At 36.6% G+C, this 18,725-nt stretch overlaps 3 protein-coding genes across 3 annotated transcripts; 2 read left to right on the top strand and 1 right to left on the bottom strand.

Moving 5' to 3' along the window:
- Nucleotides 1-703: 703 nt before the first annotated feature.
- On the top strand, nucleotides 704-2,523 carry LOC120117330. Its single transcript, XM_039137620.1, has 2 exons — nucleotides 704-1,121; nucleotides 2,332-2,523. Exons 1-2 carry the CDS (start codon nucleotides 748-750, stop codon nucleotides 2,435-2,437), a joined length of 480 nt encoding a protein of 159 aa, XP_038993551.1. The 5' UTR covers nucleotides 704-747; the 3' UTR covers nucleotides 2,438-2,523.
- Nucleotides 2,524-3,318: 795 nt separating this feature from the next.
- On the bottom strand, nucleotides 3,319-6,215 carry LOC120117467 (pyridoxal reductase, chloroplastic-like). The gene is given in 8 exon segments (XM_039137748.1): nucleotides 3,319-3,683; nucleotides 3,777-3,873; nucleotides 3,990-4,138; nucleotides 4,327-4,428; nucleotides 5,455-5,578; nucleotides 5,643-5,736; nucleotides 5,806-6,034; nucleotides 6,099-6,215. Coding segments are annotated over 8 exon segments (1,083 nt in total). The 5' UTR covers nucleotides 6,201-6,215; the 3' UTR covers nucleotides 3,319-3,497.
- A 6,211-nt stretch (nucleotides 6,216-12,426) lies between these two features.
- Nucleotides 12,427-13,691, top strand: LOC120117329. The gene has a single exon (XM_039137618.1). The coding sequence runs from the start codon at nucleotides 12,682-12,684 to the stop codon at nucleotides 13,672-13,674; it is 993 nt and encodes a 330-aa protein (XP_038993549.1). The 5' UTR covers nucleotides 12,427-12,681; the 3' UTR covers nucleotides 13,675-13,691.
- The last annotated feature ends 5,034 nt before the right edge of the window (nucleotides 13,692-18,725 follow it).

The following is an 18,725-nucleotide window of genomic DNA, read 5'->3' as shown; positions in this document are numbered from 1 at the left end:
ACAAAAAAATATATTTTGGGATGACATTATTATGATATTTTTTCCTTTTTTAACATTATATTATAGGATAATTATTAGCATGAAACTTAGATAATATCTGATGAATATTAGTATTTTTTATTAATTATTTGTAAATTCTATTTTTGTATCGATAAAAATTATTGAATAATAATTTAAGTCTTTTTGATAGTTAATATGGATATTAAAATTTATCAACAATCAATTGGTTTAGTAGAATGAGATATTAGATGACTTAAGTAATGTTATAGGTTTGATAGAATGAGATATTAGATCACTTAAGTAATGTTATAGGTTTGAGTCATTACGTTTGTAAATATAACAAATTTTTATTCATATCGGTCCTATGCAGTATTTGAATTTAACCGTTTATATAAAATTGACTACATCAAATAACAATCTATGCTCCAAAAAGTGCCAGTTATGCAGTAACTTACATGATTCCTTCTCAATAATATTTTAAAAGGATTAAATAATTTTGTTTTAAAAAATTCAAGGACCTGATAACAAATTTATAAGTTTTGAAGGGTCATGGCCCTTTAGTTCCAATTATGTCCGCCGTCGAACCGTACATAGACGAAGAAGATAATGGTATGGAGTTTTAGTTTACAGTGGAAATCATTTTTCCCAGTCCAACTTCACAACCATAATCTTCAAGAAAAACTCCATTTTTATCAAATTATCAACCAAAAAAATAATTAAATAACGATTAAAACCTGAAGAAGAAAAATGTCTGCTTTTCATGTCTCAAAGTTAATCATCACTACGCATGTCTCAGCAACTCATCCGAAATTCCCCTGTTTTTCACTTTTCCAGAAATCCCTATCGTTTCCCAACTCTGTTTCTCAATCTCAAAGGAAAATCGCAACCTTTGTTTCTTCAAAATCTTCGGAAGCAGGAGAGTTGCCGACGGCGGAAGATGAGTGGCTCAGCAGGCTCCCGGATAAGAACAAGCCCCTTTACTCTCACAGCTTGCCTTGCATTGAAGCATGGCTTAGGAGTTTAGGGTTTTATCAAAGCAGAGAGGAGCGTGCTGTTTGGTTGATTGAAAAACCCGATTGGCATGCTCATTTATCTCTTGATGTCACTGATCTTTACATAAGGTAGACCAATGGCCTTTTAGCTATTTCCTTTTGGGTGTGTTCTATTTCGTTTGATTTGAGGTTGGTATCAGAAATTTAAATTGCGGTTGCGGTCATATTTCTGATTGAGTTGTGTGATTGTGGTAATAGCTGGTGTTATTGCGTTCGTTATGGTATCACAATAATGCAATAACGGATTCGGACAACACCTTTACGGCCATATAATGGCAGTAAACCGCCATTTAAATCCCTGATGGGTATCTTTATTTAGATTGATTGTTAATTGGGTTTTGAGATTTTTTTTAGATGGTGTAAACTTGGTATTTCTTCTACTAAATTACATAATAAAAAAATGAAGAAATTTCATTGGTTCAATTAAATTGCTTGAGGCACCTGGATCGAACATTCTACCATTTCTGGTGATTAACATAAGCTAGCATATAGGTTTCTAAACCGTAGGTATTGCATCTCTGTATACACTAAGAAGATTCCTTTAAATAATTGTGGTGATTAATGCGAACTACTAGCAATAGGGGTTGATAAGTACAAAATTTAGTTGACTTGATCAAGTTCCATTGAGTTTGACAGAATGGCATTCAAATGCCGAAAAAAATAGTTATTAAGGATCGGGACAAAGTTGGGAAGGTTTAGTCATTTCCGCCTTCTGGCTTCTACAAGTGTTACCTGGACTGGTGATCACAATCATTGGTGCAAGGATGCTGGTCATGCTTCTTGATTGCAAATCCATCTTAGACTTATGAACTGAAAAACTGTGATTGTTTACTGCCCTGTTTACTTATCTTTTTTGCACAGTTTTTCGTTTTAGCATAAATTAGGAGAGCGGGATAGAAGTCCGGAATCGAAGAAAAAAGAAGAGATGCTGGAAAATTGATGCTATTAGTTATAAAGAGTGAACAAAAGATTTTGGATGTTAACTATAGGAAGCTTTTAGAGGAGGCTTAATTCTTTCCAGACCTTGGCTCACAGGTTGGGTCAAGCCATATCTTCTTCTGATACAATCTGTTATAACGAACCATTTCTATTTACTGAAATTCATTAAGACCTGTAAACTCATTCGAACGTATCGCATTTGATTGCTTGATGATCTTGGTGGGGGAAAATTGGAAGGAAATGAATAAAAATAAGTGCAAAGTGTTGTACATCATTCTTCTAAAATTTATCCGAATTTTTATCTTTTATTGAGCTAGGAAGATTGTGTCATATGCTGCAGGTACTTGAAGAATGGACCTGGGAATCTTGAAAGAGATGTCGAAAGGCGATTCAGTTATGCATTGAGTAGAGAGGATATCGAAAATGCAATACTTGGAGGACCATAAAGACTTTGAGTTAGTTCCTCCTCGTGTATAACTTTCAATCATAGTGTTTAAGATGTCTGTTACTTTATCCACTTCCTAAACTTTGAGAATATCATAATTCATAGCCCTGCAGATTTGCAAGCTTATGCCTTTTCTCCCATTGATATTATGATGCTTGTTTTCACATCTTCCAAGTTATATTTTATGTTTAAATTCTGCCTGCTGTTACATCTAGCAAACATACAGTACATATAGTCGTCTGTTCCGAAGCAGCTCGAGTGTGTGTTAGAGTTTATATTTTATGTTACTAGCCGTTATAAAATATTAAAAATGTTTTTTGACCATTTAAAATAATGTTTATGACAATTAAATACTTTTGTAACTTCTACTTTTTTTTACTCTTTTGCCCTCAGTTTGAGGCTATATATATAGAAGCTAACTTTCCCTTCTAAGAAATATAACTATCAGAGCAGTTTCTCTCTATCTTTCTTTATCCCTTACGCAAAGTTTCTTTATTGTATTTTGGAGGATTATTTTCCTATCGCCGGATTATAACTGACGGGAAATATTTTCGATCTTAATCAATCTTTTCGAGAAGAATAATATCCATTGGTTTCCACTTCAAATATTTAGGTGTATGAGCTGTGTTAACCTTAGGATCAACATCCATTTCACGATTACACCAATCATGACAAATTTACTTTGGTTTATGCCACGACACAATTAAATTTAATTTTGATTCCTTTCAAATTATTTTTCCCGTCAATGTTATTTTTTTTTATTTTGCAGCAATCCTACTTTCCAACAAACAGAGCAGGTTGCTGTCTATCACCATTTCCAGGAGTTGGTTAATCAACTTCCAAGGCTAGTTGGTTTAGTAGTAGCAATGGCCACAGATGGCTACATATTGCTCCAAAATTTAATCCTCCTCCCTTTTCTATATGTTTGCAGTTGCAGGGTTTTTGTGCACCCTCTGCTCTTCTAGTTGATCGAATTTGATCCCACGGTATCTATTCTCTTTGGCATTGAATCAAAATTTTCATCCGTTATACAGGCCAAACTTGCTGTGATTCTGTACCGTTCACTTCGTCTGGAAAATGTTTTGGATCATCCTCCGAGGCGATTCCTGAGCTGCATAATCTAACTGAAGCAACTCATTAGAACTCAGGCGCCATCCGAGAGCACCCAAATTTTCCTCAGCTTGTTTCACCGTTTTAACTCCGGGTATCGGAACCGTACCTTTACAGATGCACCAGTTGATTGCTACCTGCAAATGGCAATGTGATAAAAACCAATATATTCCATACATCTAGTGGCTTACATTTCAATAGTTTCGAAACAAAGTCGACATTAGAAGTACCTGAGGTATGGTTTTGCCCCGTTTTAGTGCGATTTCTCGTAACGAAACGAGCAAGGGCTCTAGTCCTGGAAGAATTTGCTTAAACAGAAGGCCCCTGTGAAGAGATAACAAAGGTTATCACTAAGTAAACACTCACCTATGCACTAAGAGGAGCCTTCAAATCTCCTTACCATATATCCCTGAAAGTGATGAACTGAATCATCTCTATTACCTGGACCTTGTGGAAGTCTATAAGGCGTATATTTTCCGGTAAGCATTCCGAGACCTAAGGGACTGTAGGAAATCAAGCGGATATCAAGAGAGTCGCAAATATTCTTAATCTCCATCTGTTCTTCTCCCATGCTTAGAAGAGAGAATTGAACCTGTAATCAAGATAAACCTTCAAACCACCAAAAGGAATTCTATTTGGAATGGGTTAACTTTGTAAAGTAACTAAACAGGAAAGGCGAATGGGCATACGAGGGAGATGCAATTCATTTGGCAACTGGTTCTTCGTTTCTACTACATGAAAGACAAAAACAACAAAAACCAAAATTCCTGCTATCTCTACCTGAGCTGAACATAGTGGGACTCCTCGGGCTTTAAGGTAATCATAAATCTTTACAAGCTGCTTGGGTCCATAATTGCTAACTCCAACACCTTTAACTAAGCCCTGCAAATTTTTATCCGGTCCAAGAGAGAATGCTATGACATCTGAACTACAGAACAACAAGTATGATATGCAAAAACAGGATATTCTTCTTAGAATCAAGTTAATTACAAGACAATCTTTCACATTGTTGATGAAAACAAATTGGTCTTGTCGATGATAGCCGTTGGCTGGTTCAAGGAGGTTGGCTGGTTCAAGGAGATGATTGGTGTAGATGAATATTAGAGGAGAAGAAGAAAAATCCCCCTTAGTTGTGGTTAAGAGGTGTTTATAATGACTCTTTGATGGTACTGGGTATAGGAATATTTTAACTATTCGTATGTCAACAGTCTAAATAGATCTGATCGTCAGATCTTGGATTTTGCCTTGGTAGGTTACTTGGTCTATCAGAAATCTTATCCATGGTTCTTATTTATATATAGTAGCTTATTTGAAGACTCGACTCTAGAAGACATGAATTCCTTGGAATCAAGTTAATTATAAGACAAGCTTTCACATTGTTGATGGGAAAAAATTGATTATATTGGCGGTTCGCAATTCACTCTTTTTGATTTGGGCGGAGATCTACAGCTGGTGAGATGGTAACCGTTGGTTCAACGAGATGGTAGGTGTAGATGAATATTGGAGGAGAAGCAAGAAAGTCTCCCTCTCAATCATGGTTGAAATGTAGCTACAATGATTATATATGATGATGCTAAGTATAAGGTCATTATTGTTATTCATAGGTCAGTAGGTTAAATAGATATGGTCGTCAGATCTAGGATTTCTTCTAGGTGGGTTACCTGACAGGTCACAAGTCTTTTCTAGGGATATTGTTCAGATAAATACAATAGCTGATTCGGAGACTCGTCACCGAAAGACATGAATTCCTTGAAAACTCTGGTCAGTTTATATAGGGGTTTTAAAGGACAGAGAGCTATTGTTTTGTGTGATGAACTCCAGGAATATAACACGTATACCAAAAGCAAATGATTTATTTAATTTAAAATGTAACTAAAAGAACATATGTAGAAGTAGTTGATGGTTAACCTTGTCATACATTGCCACTAGACCATTCCAAAGTGCTAATTCTTGTGGGGGAGAATAGTTTGCAGTGGACTAGTGTAACTGTCCAATTCCGATTTTCTAGGCCTGCATTCGATCCCGAGAGGCCCTGGAAAAACAATTAAAATGAATCTAATTGTGGGATAAAGGGGATCACTTATTAAATAACAAACCTGCAAGCTTGAACAAATTGCCCTGGTGTTAGACGCCATGGGTAAGCCGCAAACTTTGTAGCAATCACAATATCATCCTGTATCCGTTTCCCCCCTGAAATTGCACACAATATTCAATGTTGATTCATAGAGGGCAGGGATTGGAAAAATAAATTGGACCAACCTGGAAATTCTCGAATGAACTTCCCTAGAAGCTTCTCACTCTGTCCATTGAGTCTTCCAGTCCCATAAGAATCCGCAGTATCAAAAAGATTAATGCCATTGTCCACAGCAAGATTGAAAACTTGTTGAAGTTGCCAATCCATGGATGGCTGGTAACCCCACAGAAGCTGGTTTCCCCATGCCCATGTCCCAAACCCCATCGGAGACACACTCAAAGGACCCATTTTCACCTGCAACCACCCATATACATGACACCAATATGCAGACGTGTGTAGACATGGTTAAAGAGAGTACCTTTTCCCAGGGCCAGAAAAGAGTGGGCTTGAGAGACTTGAAAGGGGAAGGTGGTGGACTGGAAGCAGTGAGACAAGTGATGGTGTTTGAGACCATCGCCATGTTGAGGAAGATGAATAAGACTATGCTGCTACACCCTAGAGTCGGGAAACTGCATTCTTTTTGGGTTCAATAGAAGAGTCGAGTGTTACTAGTGCATTCTTTTCTGTGGCTGGAATTGAAACTTGGAAAGATGTGTTAGGAAAATAAACCGAGTACAAGTAATTTCCCTATAACCAGATTAGTGAGAATGTGAAATAAAAGCGGAAAAATAATACCCGAAAATTGATAACGGAGTTCAGCCAATTGTGCTTACGTCTCCGGGCTGCTGCAGATCTTTTACTAAGAGAGAAAATTTACAGGTGTTTACAAAACACTCACTACTCACAAGAAAGCTCTCTAGTATAGGAAGAAAGAAATGTTTTGGGATAATTTTGAAGCTAAATGGGTAAGGGTATTTATAGTAGAAACTTAGGGACTAATCTTTGAAAATACCCTAAAGTGCAATGACTAAAGTGAATTTACCCATTCCTATTTTCAACAAACATCTACCAAAATTTTACCAAACTTTGAAAAACATTTTTCAAAGAAACATTTACCAAACTTTGAAAAAAAACATTTTCCAAAGTTGGTTGCCAAACTTTGAAACTTTTAACAATCTCCCACTTGAAGACTGATTTTAATATGTCTTCACACCTCGATCAATGCAGCAGCATGTCTGGTCTTGTTATTCTAGCATGCCAACTGAAGTTGAACACAACTTCAGTTTATCCGTAGTCACCGTCTTTGTCAACATGTCTGCCAGATTTTGAGCTCCACTAATCTTTTCAAGTTTCAAAATCCCATCTTCCAGAAGAGACCGGATAAAATGATATCTCAATTGTATGTGCTTTGTCCTGGAATGAAAAGACGGATTCTTTGCTAGATGGATAGCACTTTGACTGTCGCAATACAAGATATTGTTTTCTTGTTTCTTGCCTAACTCTTCCAAGAAACTTTGGAGCCAAACCATCTCCTTGCTGACTTCCGTAACAGCGACATATTCTGCTTCAGTTGTGGAGAGAGCAACTATCTTCTGTAGTTGAGAAACCCAACTCACTGCAGTTCCTCCTAGAGTATAGACATACCCTGTAGTGCTCCTTCTGATGTCGACATTTCCGGCTAAGTCAGCATCTACATAGCCTGTCAGTATCATATCTCCACCTTTGAAACAAAGTGCTTTGTTTGTGGTACCCCGAAGATATCTGAGGATCCATTTGACTGCTTCCCAGTGTACCTTGCCCGGATTATTCATGTACCTGCTAACAGCTCCCACTGCATGAGCAATATCTGGTCTGGTACAAACCATGGCATACATCAGACTTCCAATTGCTGAGGCATACGTCACCTTCACCATGTGTGCACGTTCTTCCTCCGTCTTTGGTGATTGGTCTTTGGAGAGTATGAAATGAACACCTAAAGGTGTACTTACTGGTTTAGCATCTTGCATGTTGAACATGGAGAGTACTTTGTTGATGTACTCAGCCTGTGATAACATCAAAGTCCCCGACTTTGTGTCTCTCTTGATCCTCATCCCAAGAATCTGCTTTGCAGCGCCCAGATCCTTCATAGCAAACTGCTTCGACAATTTTTGCTTCAAGTGTATAATCTCTTGCATGTCTGAGCTTGCAACGAGCATGTCATCAACGTACAATAATAAAATAATGAAGCTGTTGTCGAACCTCTTGATGTAGCAACAATGATCTGCTTGGCATCTGATAAAACCACTGCTACTCATGAAACTATCGAACTTCTTGTACCACTGTCTAGGAGCTTGTTTTAAACCATACAAGCTCTTCTTCAACCTGCATACCAGGTTTTTCTTGTCTGCCTCTATGAAGCCTTCTGGCTGCCTCATATAGATTTCTTCCTCCAAATCACCATGAAGGAAAGCTGTCTTTACATCTAACTGCTCGAGATGTAAATTCTCCGCAGCTTCAATTTTCAACACCAGTCTGATTGTAGACAGTTTTACGACTGGAGAGAAAATTTCATTGTAGTCAATACCTTCTTTTTGCTGAAAACCTTTGACAACCAATCTTGCTTTGTAGCGTTTTCTCCCATCATGTTCTTCTTTGATCCTGTAAATCCACTTGTTATGGAGCGCTTTCTTGCCTGGTGGTAATTCAGCTAATTCCCACGTCTGATTTGACATAAGCGAGTCCATCTCATCTTTCATGGAAGACTCCCACTTGACTGAATCCTCCACCTGCATTGCTTCATCATAGCACTCTGGTTCACCATTGTCAGTCAGCAATAAATAGTGCAAAGAAGGCGAATACCGTTGGGTTGGTTTAGGAATTCTGGAGGAGCGTCTCAGTTCTGGTGTGTGTGGTTCTTCTTGAACTGCTTCAGGATTGATCTGAACATCATTTCCAGAAATATCCTCGAACTCAGCAAATTCCTTTATTTCAGCTTCGGTATTACTTGATTCTGCGGTTGACCTATCTTTGTACATCACATTTTCATTGAAAATGACGTCTCTGCTTCTGATGATCTTTCGATTTTCGTAGTCCCAAAACCGGTAACCGAACTCATCACCACCGTAACCAACAAAGACGCATTTGTTGGACTTGGCATCAAGTTTACTTCTTTCAGCAGAGTTTATGTGTACATAAGAAATATAACCAAACACTCTTAAGTGTGAAAGGTTTATTTCTTTCTTGCTCCAAGCTTCCTCTGGTATTCCGCCATCCAAAGGAACTGAGGGCCCACGGTTGATCAAGTAAGCTGCAGTGTTGATAGCTTCAGCCCATAGAAATTTGGGCAATCCGACATGTATCCTCATGCTTCTGGCACGTTCATTCAGAGTTATGTTCATGCGCTCTGCTACGCCATTCTGCTGCGGTGTTATGGGAACTGTTGTCTCCATCTTAATCCCATTGTTTGCGCAGAAATCTCTGAAACTACTGTCTCTGTACTCTCCTCCATTGTCAAACCTCAACCGCTTGACTTTCAAACCAGTCTCATTTTCCACCATGGCCTTCCATTTTCTGAAGGTATCAAAGACTTCTGATTTCTTCTTCAGAAAATAAACCCACACCTTCCTTGTTGAATCATCGATGAAGGTGACATAATATAGTGAGCCTGCAAGAGATGGAACAGGGGATGGTCCCCATACATCAGTATGAACCAATTCTAACCTTTCTGCCTTGGGAGTCTTGCCAATCTTTGTAAAACTGACTTTCTTTTGTTTTCCAAAGATGCAATCCTCGCATAGTCCGACATCTACATTCTTTAGATCCGGCAGCTTCCCTTTTGACAGAAGTATCTTCATTCCTTTCTCGCTCATATGGCCGAGCCTTTGGTGCCATAGGTTTGATTTTCCATCAGGATCTGCTACTGTAATAATATTCTCTAAATTTGAGGTTACATAGAGAGTACCGGTCTTCTTACCACGAGCAATGACGAGTGCTCCTTTGGTAATCTTCCATTCACAGCCTGAAAAAGTTGTACTATATCCTTCTCCATCAAGCTGCCCAACAGAAATCAGATTTCTTTTGAGGCCAGGAATATGTCTCACTCCTGTCAGCTTCCAGGTGGTCTGGTTTGGCAGCTTTAGTCGGATGTCTCCTTTTCCGACGATCTTCAAGGTTTCATCATCAGCTAGATGAACCTTCCCAAAATCACCACTGACATAGTTCTCCATGATTTCTCGGCATGGGGTGGAGTGGAAAGATGCCCCTGAATCCAAGATCCATGATTCAATCGGACTGTTGACGCTTAAAATCATGGCATCACCTGTCTCCTCCGTCATGTTGGCAGATTCCTGTGCGCCGGTATTTTTCTTCGGTGCTCGGCAATCTCTTTTGAAGTGACCCTTTTTGCCGCAATTATAACATGTAAAATCTTTATTTCCTGTTCTTGATTTGCCCCTTCTAGATTTTGATCTGCCACGATTTGAATTTCTTTCTGAAGTTCTCCCTTTAGACTCCGTGTGTAAGGCTGAGGAGGTTGATGCTTCACCCGATTCTCTTCGTCGAATTTCTTCACTCAATACCAGATCCCGAACATCGTCGAATTTTAATTTGCTGTTTCCCGACGAACTGCTGACTTCTGTAACAGTAGCATTCCAACTGTCTGGTAGAGATGATAAGAGAATTAAAGCTCGAACTTCATCATCGAACTCAATTTCCACTGAACTCAACTGGGTTGTGATTGTGTTGAGTTCATTTAGGTGTTGTGCCACCGATGCCCCTTCCGCCATCCGCAAATTGAATAATCGCCTCATCAAATGAACTTTGTTTGAGGCCGATGGCTTCTCGTACATACTGGAGAAAGCCGCCATAAGACCCGCCGTGGTCTTTTCCTTTGCTATGTTAAAAGCAACATTGCGGGATAACGTCAGTCGGATAACTCCGAGGGCTTGTCTGTCGAGAAGAGCCCAATCTTCATCCTTCATGCCCTCTGGTTGCTTTCTTGAGAGAGTTTGATATAGATTTTTCTGGTACAAAAAATCTTCAATCTGCATCTTCCAAAAGCCAAAGTCCGCACCATCGAACTTTTCAATTTTCACCTTCCCTTCGTCTGCAGCCATCGCTCCCACTCGAATCTGGCTTCGTTTGGATCGTTTCCGAAAATTCTTTCGAATCACCGTGTATTAGAACACCACCGTCGACAAACTCGTATCGCCGACCGAATTTCACTATTCACGAAATTCACTATTCACGTGAATAGTAATGAATAGTAACCTCGCAGAAAATTTGGCAAAATTCACAACCAAAAGCTCTGATTACCAGTTGTTAGGAAAATAAACCGAGTACAAGTAATTTCCCTATAACCAGATTAGTGAGAATGCGAAATAAAAGCGGAAAAATAATACCCGAAAATTGATAACGGAGTTCAGCCAATTGTGCTTACGTCTCCGGGCTGCTGCAGATCTTTTACTAAGAGAGAAAATTTACAGGTGTTTACAAAACACTCACTACTCACAAGAAAGCTCTCTAGTATAGGAAGAAAGAAATGTTTTGGGATAATTTTGAAGCTAAATGGGTAAGGGTATTTATAGTAGAAACTTAGGGACTAATCTTTGAAAATACCCTAAAGTGCAATGACTAAAGTGAATTTACCCATTCCTATTTTCAACAAACATCTACCAAAATTTTATCAAACTTTGAAAAACATTTTTCAAAGAAACATTTACCAAACTTTGAAAAAAAACATTTTCCAAAGTTGGTTGCCAAACTTTGAAACTTTTAACAAGATGACGCCTTGCCTTGCCTTGCCCCACATCACATAATTTCAATGCCTGTATATAGACGCGCTGCCTGTTTATAGACGTTGTTAAAGGATGTAAATGATACCTTGTAGATTGAGTTATTTGAAATTGATTTAATTAAAGTTTGATAAATATTTAATTTAACTTGAGTTTCATTCGAGTTTTTAATAAGTTAAAACTAGTTATTTGATGTTCTACTAGAAAAAATAATATATTAAAATCTTGTTTTTTTAAATATTAAATTATTAATAATATTAATATTTATGTGTTGATTTTAAAAAAAATACAATATAAGATTTTTATGTACTTAAGATTCAAGTTTAAGTTCTAGTTTGAGCTTCAACTAAGTTAAGTTTAAGATTTTTTTTATTTCAAGTTTTTTCGAGCTTCAATTCATAGTTTATAGTTCGAGTCGAGCTTGAAAATTACATGCTCGTCGTTAATTTTTTAACGGTAGGTGACCCAAATGAATCTAAAACGTAACATTTGATATGATTTTGAAACAAAAAATAACTGGGTGACGAAGACGAAAGAAAAATAATAGTTGGAGGTACTTCACATTGGGTGACCAAGATGAAGAAAAATAATAGGTAGGGTGAACAAGATGGAAAAAATATATTTTTACTCATTCAACGATTCTAAATCTGTATAAAACTAAAGAGTTTTACATTGTGTAAGTGGATCATAACCGTTGGATGAGTGAAAATCTATGACTGAGATTAACAATAGAAAATGAGAATATATTCATTGAAAAAAGAACATAGAATTAATTTCAACTATCTATTTTCATTTATTCAACTGTATTAAATCCATATAAAATTAAAGTATTTTACGTTATACATGTATAATGGGGAAAAAGGCTGTAGAAGAAATTGCTATAAAATATATGGAAAGCAGTGGTAAGTATCCATGAAAATTCCTATAAAACCGCTGACATCATTCTAATTAATTTGCTTACGAAAATTGAAGAAGGTATTAAATGAGCCTGAAATTGTGTAGATGCCCTAAAATAACTTGAACAACCAGAAATGAGCCGAAATTAAAGCAGCCATTGCATGTCACCACAAAAAACTTGTCAATTCCTTTATGATCCGACGAACCCAAAAAGATCTGATCAAGTTGAGCTCACCGGCTTCTTCCCCCGCCGGTTGGGAAAAGGGGAGAGAAATCATCAACCCTTATTCTCTCCCCCAACACCCCTTCCGACCACCACCCAATTATGCCTTGGGTTATTCTTTCTGTTTATGATCGCCGCCGCCGCCGCTTATAGTCACGTACGTGTGTGCCATGATATTTTTTTCACCCCTACCATTCCTCAAATCCGCCGTCGAATCCTTCTTCGTCACCTTCATTGCTGCACTCCTTGGTTTCTCACTTTTCTGCATCTGCTTCATATTACTCATCCGTTTTAAATCAAGGAGTTCCCGTCACTTGCAGAACTTCAACTCTCTTTGGACTGTTCGATTCCTTTTCGTCGTCTTCGTCGCGTTTTGGGGTTTAACTGAAGTCATTCGTCTCCCCTTGTTCCGACGCGTTTATCTTCATCCTATGTTCCCGAAGCTAGCGCCTCCGGAACAGGCTAACTTCTGTAAACTCCACCTGGTTCTCTCTTTAGGGTTCTTCGAGCCTGGTTTCCTCGTAATCCTTCTCTTCTTGCTCGATGTCTCGGTTAAAAAAACAACCCCTAATGGTTTCTTCAGCGTTTTCTACGTCTTCGCCTCGTGTCTTCCTCTTTTCCTTTTACAAGTTTACTTCGTCTTCCTCGCTGGTTCCGAGCTGCGTTTCCGGAAACTTTTTAATCGTTGTTGGTTCCTCTTCGAAATCGACCAGGGTCAGGGTGGCGACGCCGAAATTTTGTGTGCGTACCCTTTCATAAGTACCGTCTTGTTCGGCATTTTTGGAGTTATTTTCATATTTTCATTCTTGTTATCGTTCTGGAAAGTTGTCTCCCACGTAATCAACAAATCGCTCAAGTTTCGAGTCTATGTACTCAGTTTCACCATCCTCATTAGTTTGCCGTTGCAAATTTTGCTTATGGGGTTGTCTGCGTTTTGGACGCCGGACAAGTCCACACACGACGGACTTGCTATATCTGTGTTCCTTACCACATTCGCCTGTGCGGTGGTCGGTGAGGGAATTTTGGTCATTAAACCGATCGCTGACTCCTTGAACGCCATATGCGGAGGAGCACAACAACCTCTCCCGGAGAAATCTCAACGTGAAAGCTCGTCAGCAACTCCGCATGCGGAGGATGGGGTCGGTGCTACTGTTACTGTATAAATATTTGAAGCAGACAACTTTCAGGGATACGTTACGTTGCATAAATGGCTTTTCTTCTATGATTCAATCTTACAGCCATAAATTCCCTATCTTTTCTTCTTCATCTTCTTATTTATCATTGTTATAATTATTGTTATTTTATTATTATAATAATTATTATTATCATGTTGTTTAAAATTTTGTTTTTGTTTTCCAGTCGCATAGAGCAAATTATTCTTTTTCCACATAAAATGAGGGAAAATGTGTAATTAATGGCTAGTTAGTTAGCTAGCTATTTAAGTGACAAGATTATGTATGATGTATTTTTGTATACAAATTTATTTATTCTTCTTGAATTACAAGAAACCGAGTGAAAAAACGTCTTATTGGTTAAAGATAGTATTGTACATTCTCTTAATTATTGGTTAAAGATAGTATTGTACATTCTCTTAAAATATTTAGATTTGGGTAGTTGAGTCTACAAGATATATATTATTAATCTATTTGAGTAGTTGTTTCTACAAGGTATATTAAGATATGTATTGTTAACCGAAATTTTAAAAAGAAAATATATTAGAGATAACTTAACAATGCTCAAATAATTATTTTGGTAACCAAAGGTAATGATTAAATTGTTGAAATAATCGTTAACAATCTTTAAAGCATATGGTTAGAAGTTCTCAGTTGACATTTTCCCTTTCTCATAAGTTAAAAGCTCTTAATTGACATCTCTAGAGCATATCATTAATAATATATGATTAAAATAGTAATCGATAAAAAGATTTGAAAAATTGGTTATCCCTTGTGTTTCCATGATTCAAATTCAAACCTTCTTATTTCTTTTTTTAGTAAATAAATTTTATTTTCTCTCCTATTTTATTTATTGTATTTTTAATTTTTTTAATTTATTAATTTTTTAAAATAGTTTAAAATAAATAATAAAATAATATTTTTTAGTAAATTTTTTAAAATAATCACTGTCAATCTTCAAAACCGGCGGTTGTTTGATCTCAAACTGTACCGAAAGACTCTCTTTGACACGTTAAGTCCGAATTTGATGGTTGTTTCACCGAAATTTTTTCCAAAACTCACTAATCTCGACTGAAATGTTTTTATTTCCTATTCGCGGGCTTCGGAATATGTTTCGACAAATGAATGTCATATTCAAATTCAGGGGCCGAGATGAACTATTGATAAAATCTAACAACCGCGAACAACTTGAAATTGCGTGCAAGGAGACCACCATACCTACCTGTTCGAGAAGAGCTTCTTCTAACGATTGGAATCGACATGTGGCGGGAGAAGATTAAGAAGCAAAGGCAACAACCTAATTTTGTGGTGTTGGAACTGAATGAACAAAGGGAGCTGCTGCTTGTCACTCTGGGGAACTAATCGAGGAGGGGTTTGTTAGACTATAGCTAAAGCCCTTTTTTACATCTTTGAACTTCAAGGCCAGTGAAAAGCTTGTTTGAAAATTCAATCAAATTTCTTATAGGATTGATAAATCTCACATCAGTTGATTTGAGAAAGAAAGAAAGAAGATGAATTAAGAAAACAAAGGAACGTATTAAAGAATCAAGCAACATCATTGGCACAATTTTCATCAGCAAATTGAAGTTCACCGAACAATTCATCATGAATGATACGTTTGTTTTGTTGATGCCATGCTCCAAGTGCAGATTTGGAGGCTGCCCTTAGTTTCCTACGCAGAAATGGCCTTGCAAGAACACATTCACGTATCTTTCATCAACCGTGTAATCGGCTCCGTTGAAATGGAATGTTAAAGATGAAAAATCGTTATAACAATTTTGGGTTTCATAACACACATCGAATGATCCCGGCCCTTTTCTGGGCCATTTTTGAAGACCTCTCGACCCATAATAAGCAACAAACGTTGACATTACCCTCTCATATGCATCGGCTCCAATTAAGTTTTGGCCGGGATCGATGAAAGTGAACAAAGCTCTGGAGTCTATTAAAAAATCACTGACACTGCTTTCCCTGAACTGGAAAGTGGGCAGAGGAAATCCGATACGATAATCGCTGACACTTCTATCCAACAATTGTAAGTAGTAATAATATTTGTTTGGCGTGGTGAAGGGAGGGTTCCAATTAGTAGAAAAAAACCCGCAACCCCTTGGGGTATCCTGCACTTGGAAAAAGTAGAAAAATAATAAATATAACGATAATTTGATTCTTCGTCGTCGTAGTAAATAGGAGAGAAAATTTCTTTTTTCGTCTTTACAAAAACAAAAAATAGATAATAGATAATATATATTAAATAATTAAATATTTAAAATTAAAATATTAAAAAAAATGGGCGAACGACGGGAATTGAACCCGCGCATGGTGGATGCGTCGGTGATTGCATGATCAATGTTGATTGAAGGTGTCCCGGTGGAAACTTTGAAATGTCTTCTCCAAACCTTAGAACAAGTGGAGGGAGAACTGTGCCGGAAAAAGGGGCCAAACAGTAGGAGGATCGAGAGTGAGTTTCGGTCGAGAACTGTCTCGCCATCGATTCCGGGGAGAGGCTTACTCCAAATACACCTGAAATCTCAGTGTTCTGAAAAAAAAATATTACCACTATCGTTAGAGCAACCGAACACGACATTAAAATCCCGTGTATAAAACGCCTCTAGTGAAGGTGCCAATGGCGTAGTTAACGGCGTAACGACATACGCCGTCTACACAATTGTAGTTTTTACCCGGGTTTTGCATAGATGATGTTCACAAGGAAGTGTAGCATAAGTGGTAGATGCTCGAGGAGGGAAGGTTTTGAGGGAAACAATTCAAGCAAGGCTGGCATCGTGTCCATATTAAACCACCTCCGGTGTCCATAATCAATTTCACTCGGTGCCCTTGGCTTCCTATCGTAAACTCTGCGGCATACCATGAATTCTCTAGTAATAATGGTACTCGAATATTATCGGGAAGTATCGTTGTACTCGAACTCAAAATTAGATTCAAATAATTGGCTCTAGCATTCGAAACTTTTATCAATCTCTAATATTCATTCATAGTCAGATTTTGAACACCATGCAGAGGAGAGCTCGGAGAATCATCCACATCTACCCGTATGGTCAGACCAGTGGGATTCGAAGTAGAAAATGAAAAATGGGGTCGAAATAATAATGTCGCATAAAAGAAAAAGCAACACTTTTGAATTTAGAAAATTAAAGGATAAAGTCATTTCTGGAGTGAAAAATTAGACCTACAATGTATTGATATTGTTAGTTTTAATATATTTATAGTGATTAAAAACACTCAGAAATGGCAAATGGTATGATAATCCATCATACATTAAAGAACATTAATGCCCTCTAATTCTGGAAATAATCCCTAAATATGTTAACCTATGGACTCCTCGTACATTAATGGGCATTAGAATCCTCTAATTTAGAGCAACAATTTTATTCTTTTCAAAATTTGAATATTTTTTAGTCAAAGGTTAAATTTCGTTACTTTGAATTAATTAATTTTTTAATAGAAATAGTTAGTCTTATTAAAAATGAATATCCAAAATTATAATAAGAGTTTACAACTAACCACGTAAACTAAATACATAATTTGGACATTTTTCTAATTGAAATTAGTCACTTTAGATTATATCAAGACATACATGGAAAATGTTAAAAACTCAACCAAAAAGACTCAAACAAAAATAGATACAAGTAAATATAACTGCATCGGCAAACGAACTATAAGAGAGGATTAATCTATTGAAAGACCACTGAGAAGTTAGAACTGCAAATTAGAGCCGGGTGTCATGAGAAACTATCTACGAACGTAAAATCGCATATCCAAATTCAATTTGAGGGTCCATAGTAGGGAAGATCAACTTGATTACAAATAAGCATCATCTTGATCAGTCGTGGCGTCGTTAAATCCAACCCTGAGAAAACATAAAATAAAAAGAACGGTCAAACGACCAAAAAAAAGATGAAAAACGTGCCACAAAGAAGGAGAAAAACATGTCATAAAGACAAAAATAAATGTGTCACAAAGGCAAAGATAAACAAGTCACAAATGCAAAATTATTCTTATTAAAAAATTAAGAAAGAAACAAAGTGAAAAGAGAACCGGCGATCGACAATCAGTATTAAAATCGATGTCGCCATTAGCTAAACAAAATCAAAGAAGAAAAAATTGATTGGGTCAGTAAAATCTAAAGAAAGAAAGAAAAAAAGAGGAAGGGAGGTAAATGATTAAATTCTTGATTTTGTTGCTCTATTGCATTTAACATCGAGAATTTGGGACCTCCATTTGTATAATGTTATTAATTAGCACAAATATGTGATATTTATGTATCTCAAAAACGTAATATATATATCTCAAAATTCGATTTATTCCTAAACACTTATCTAGCATCCTACAAAACTCATCTCTACAATAACTCACAAAAGTTTTAGTCTATGAAAAAAAAATACATCCCTATAAAATAATTTTATTTTATAATTTTAAAAGTTAAAACATACTCTTTATTTTCAGAAGTAAATAATCTAACATTATCTTCGACTGAACGTAACCATCAAATAATCTTTAAATAATTGAATAATAACAACAATACAATTTTATTTCTAATTAAATTTTTTTGTCAATATCTAACACTATCTATTCTCTGGTGAGATTAATAAATAATTAAATATAAACATTTTTCATGGAAAATTTGGAGGGACATATGAAGTCGGGTTTCAACTTTTTTTAACTAATAAATTAATCCAACTATTCGTTCTCCGTTGAGATTAATTAATAATTATAATATATACTTTTTTATGAAATAATTTTGATGGATTAACGGATTTTAATTTCTTTTTTGTATTTAATTAATTGATTACTTAATTATTTGAATATATATAATAAATTTCAACCATGACATAAATTATATTTTGAAAATTTAAACACCTCTAAAAAAAATAAACGCATGAACCGAACAACCTTAGTTGTTAAAGAAATGATTCTTATTCCTAAAGTTTCCAAATTCGAGCACTAGGAACTGTAGGATATTTGAATGTTCATCGTCAAATAATTTAGAGTCTTTAAAACATATACTAACACTTATAATCACCCTA

The sequence above is a fragment of the Hibiscus syriacus genome, unplaced genomic scaffold, assembly GCF_006381635.1.
Source record: "Hibiscus syriacus cultivar Baekdansim isolate YM2019G1 unplaced genomic scaffold, ASM638163v2 tig00110319_pilon, whole genome shotgun sequence".
NCBI lineage: Eukaryota > Viridiplantae > Streptophyta > Magnoliopsida > Malvales > Malvaceae > Hibiscus > Hibiscus syriacus.
The sequence above is the reverse complement of the archived record's forward strand: the minus strand, read 5'-3'. Positions and strand labels throughout refer to the sequence as shown.

What these genes read in the sequence shown, in the direction of transcription:
- LOC120117330 (XM_039137620.1), top strand. Translation starts at nt 748, where the DNA reads ATGTCTGCTTTTCATGTCTCAAAGTTAATCATCACTACGCATGTCTCA. An exon ending in GTCACTGATCTTTACATAAG is followed by an intron (nt 1,122 to 2,331) that starts GTAGACCAATGG and finishes CATATGCTGCAG; the next exon opens with GTACTTGAAGAATGGACCTG.
- LOC120117329 (XM_039137618.1), top strand. Translation starts at nt 12,682, where the DNA reads ATGATATTTTTTTCACCCCTACCATTCCTCAAATCCGCCGTCGAATCC.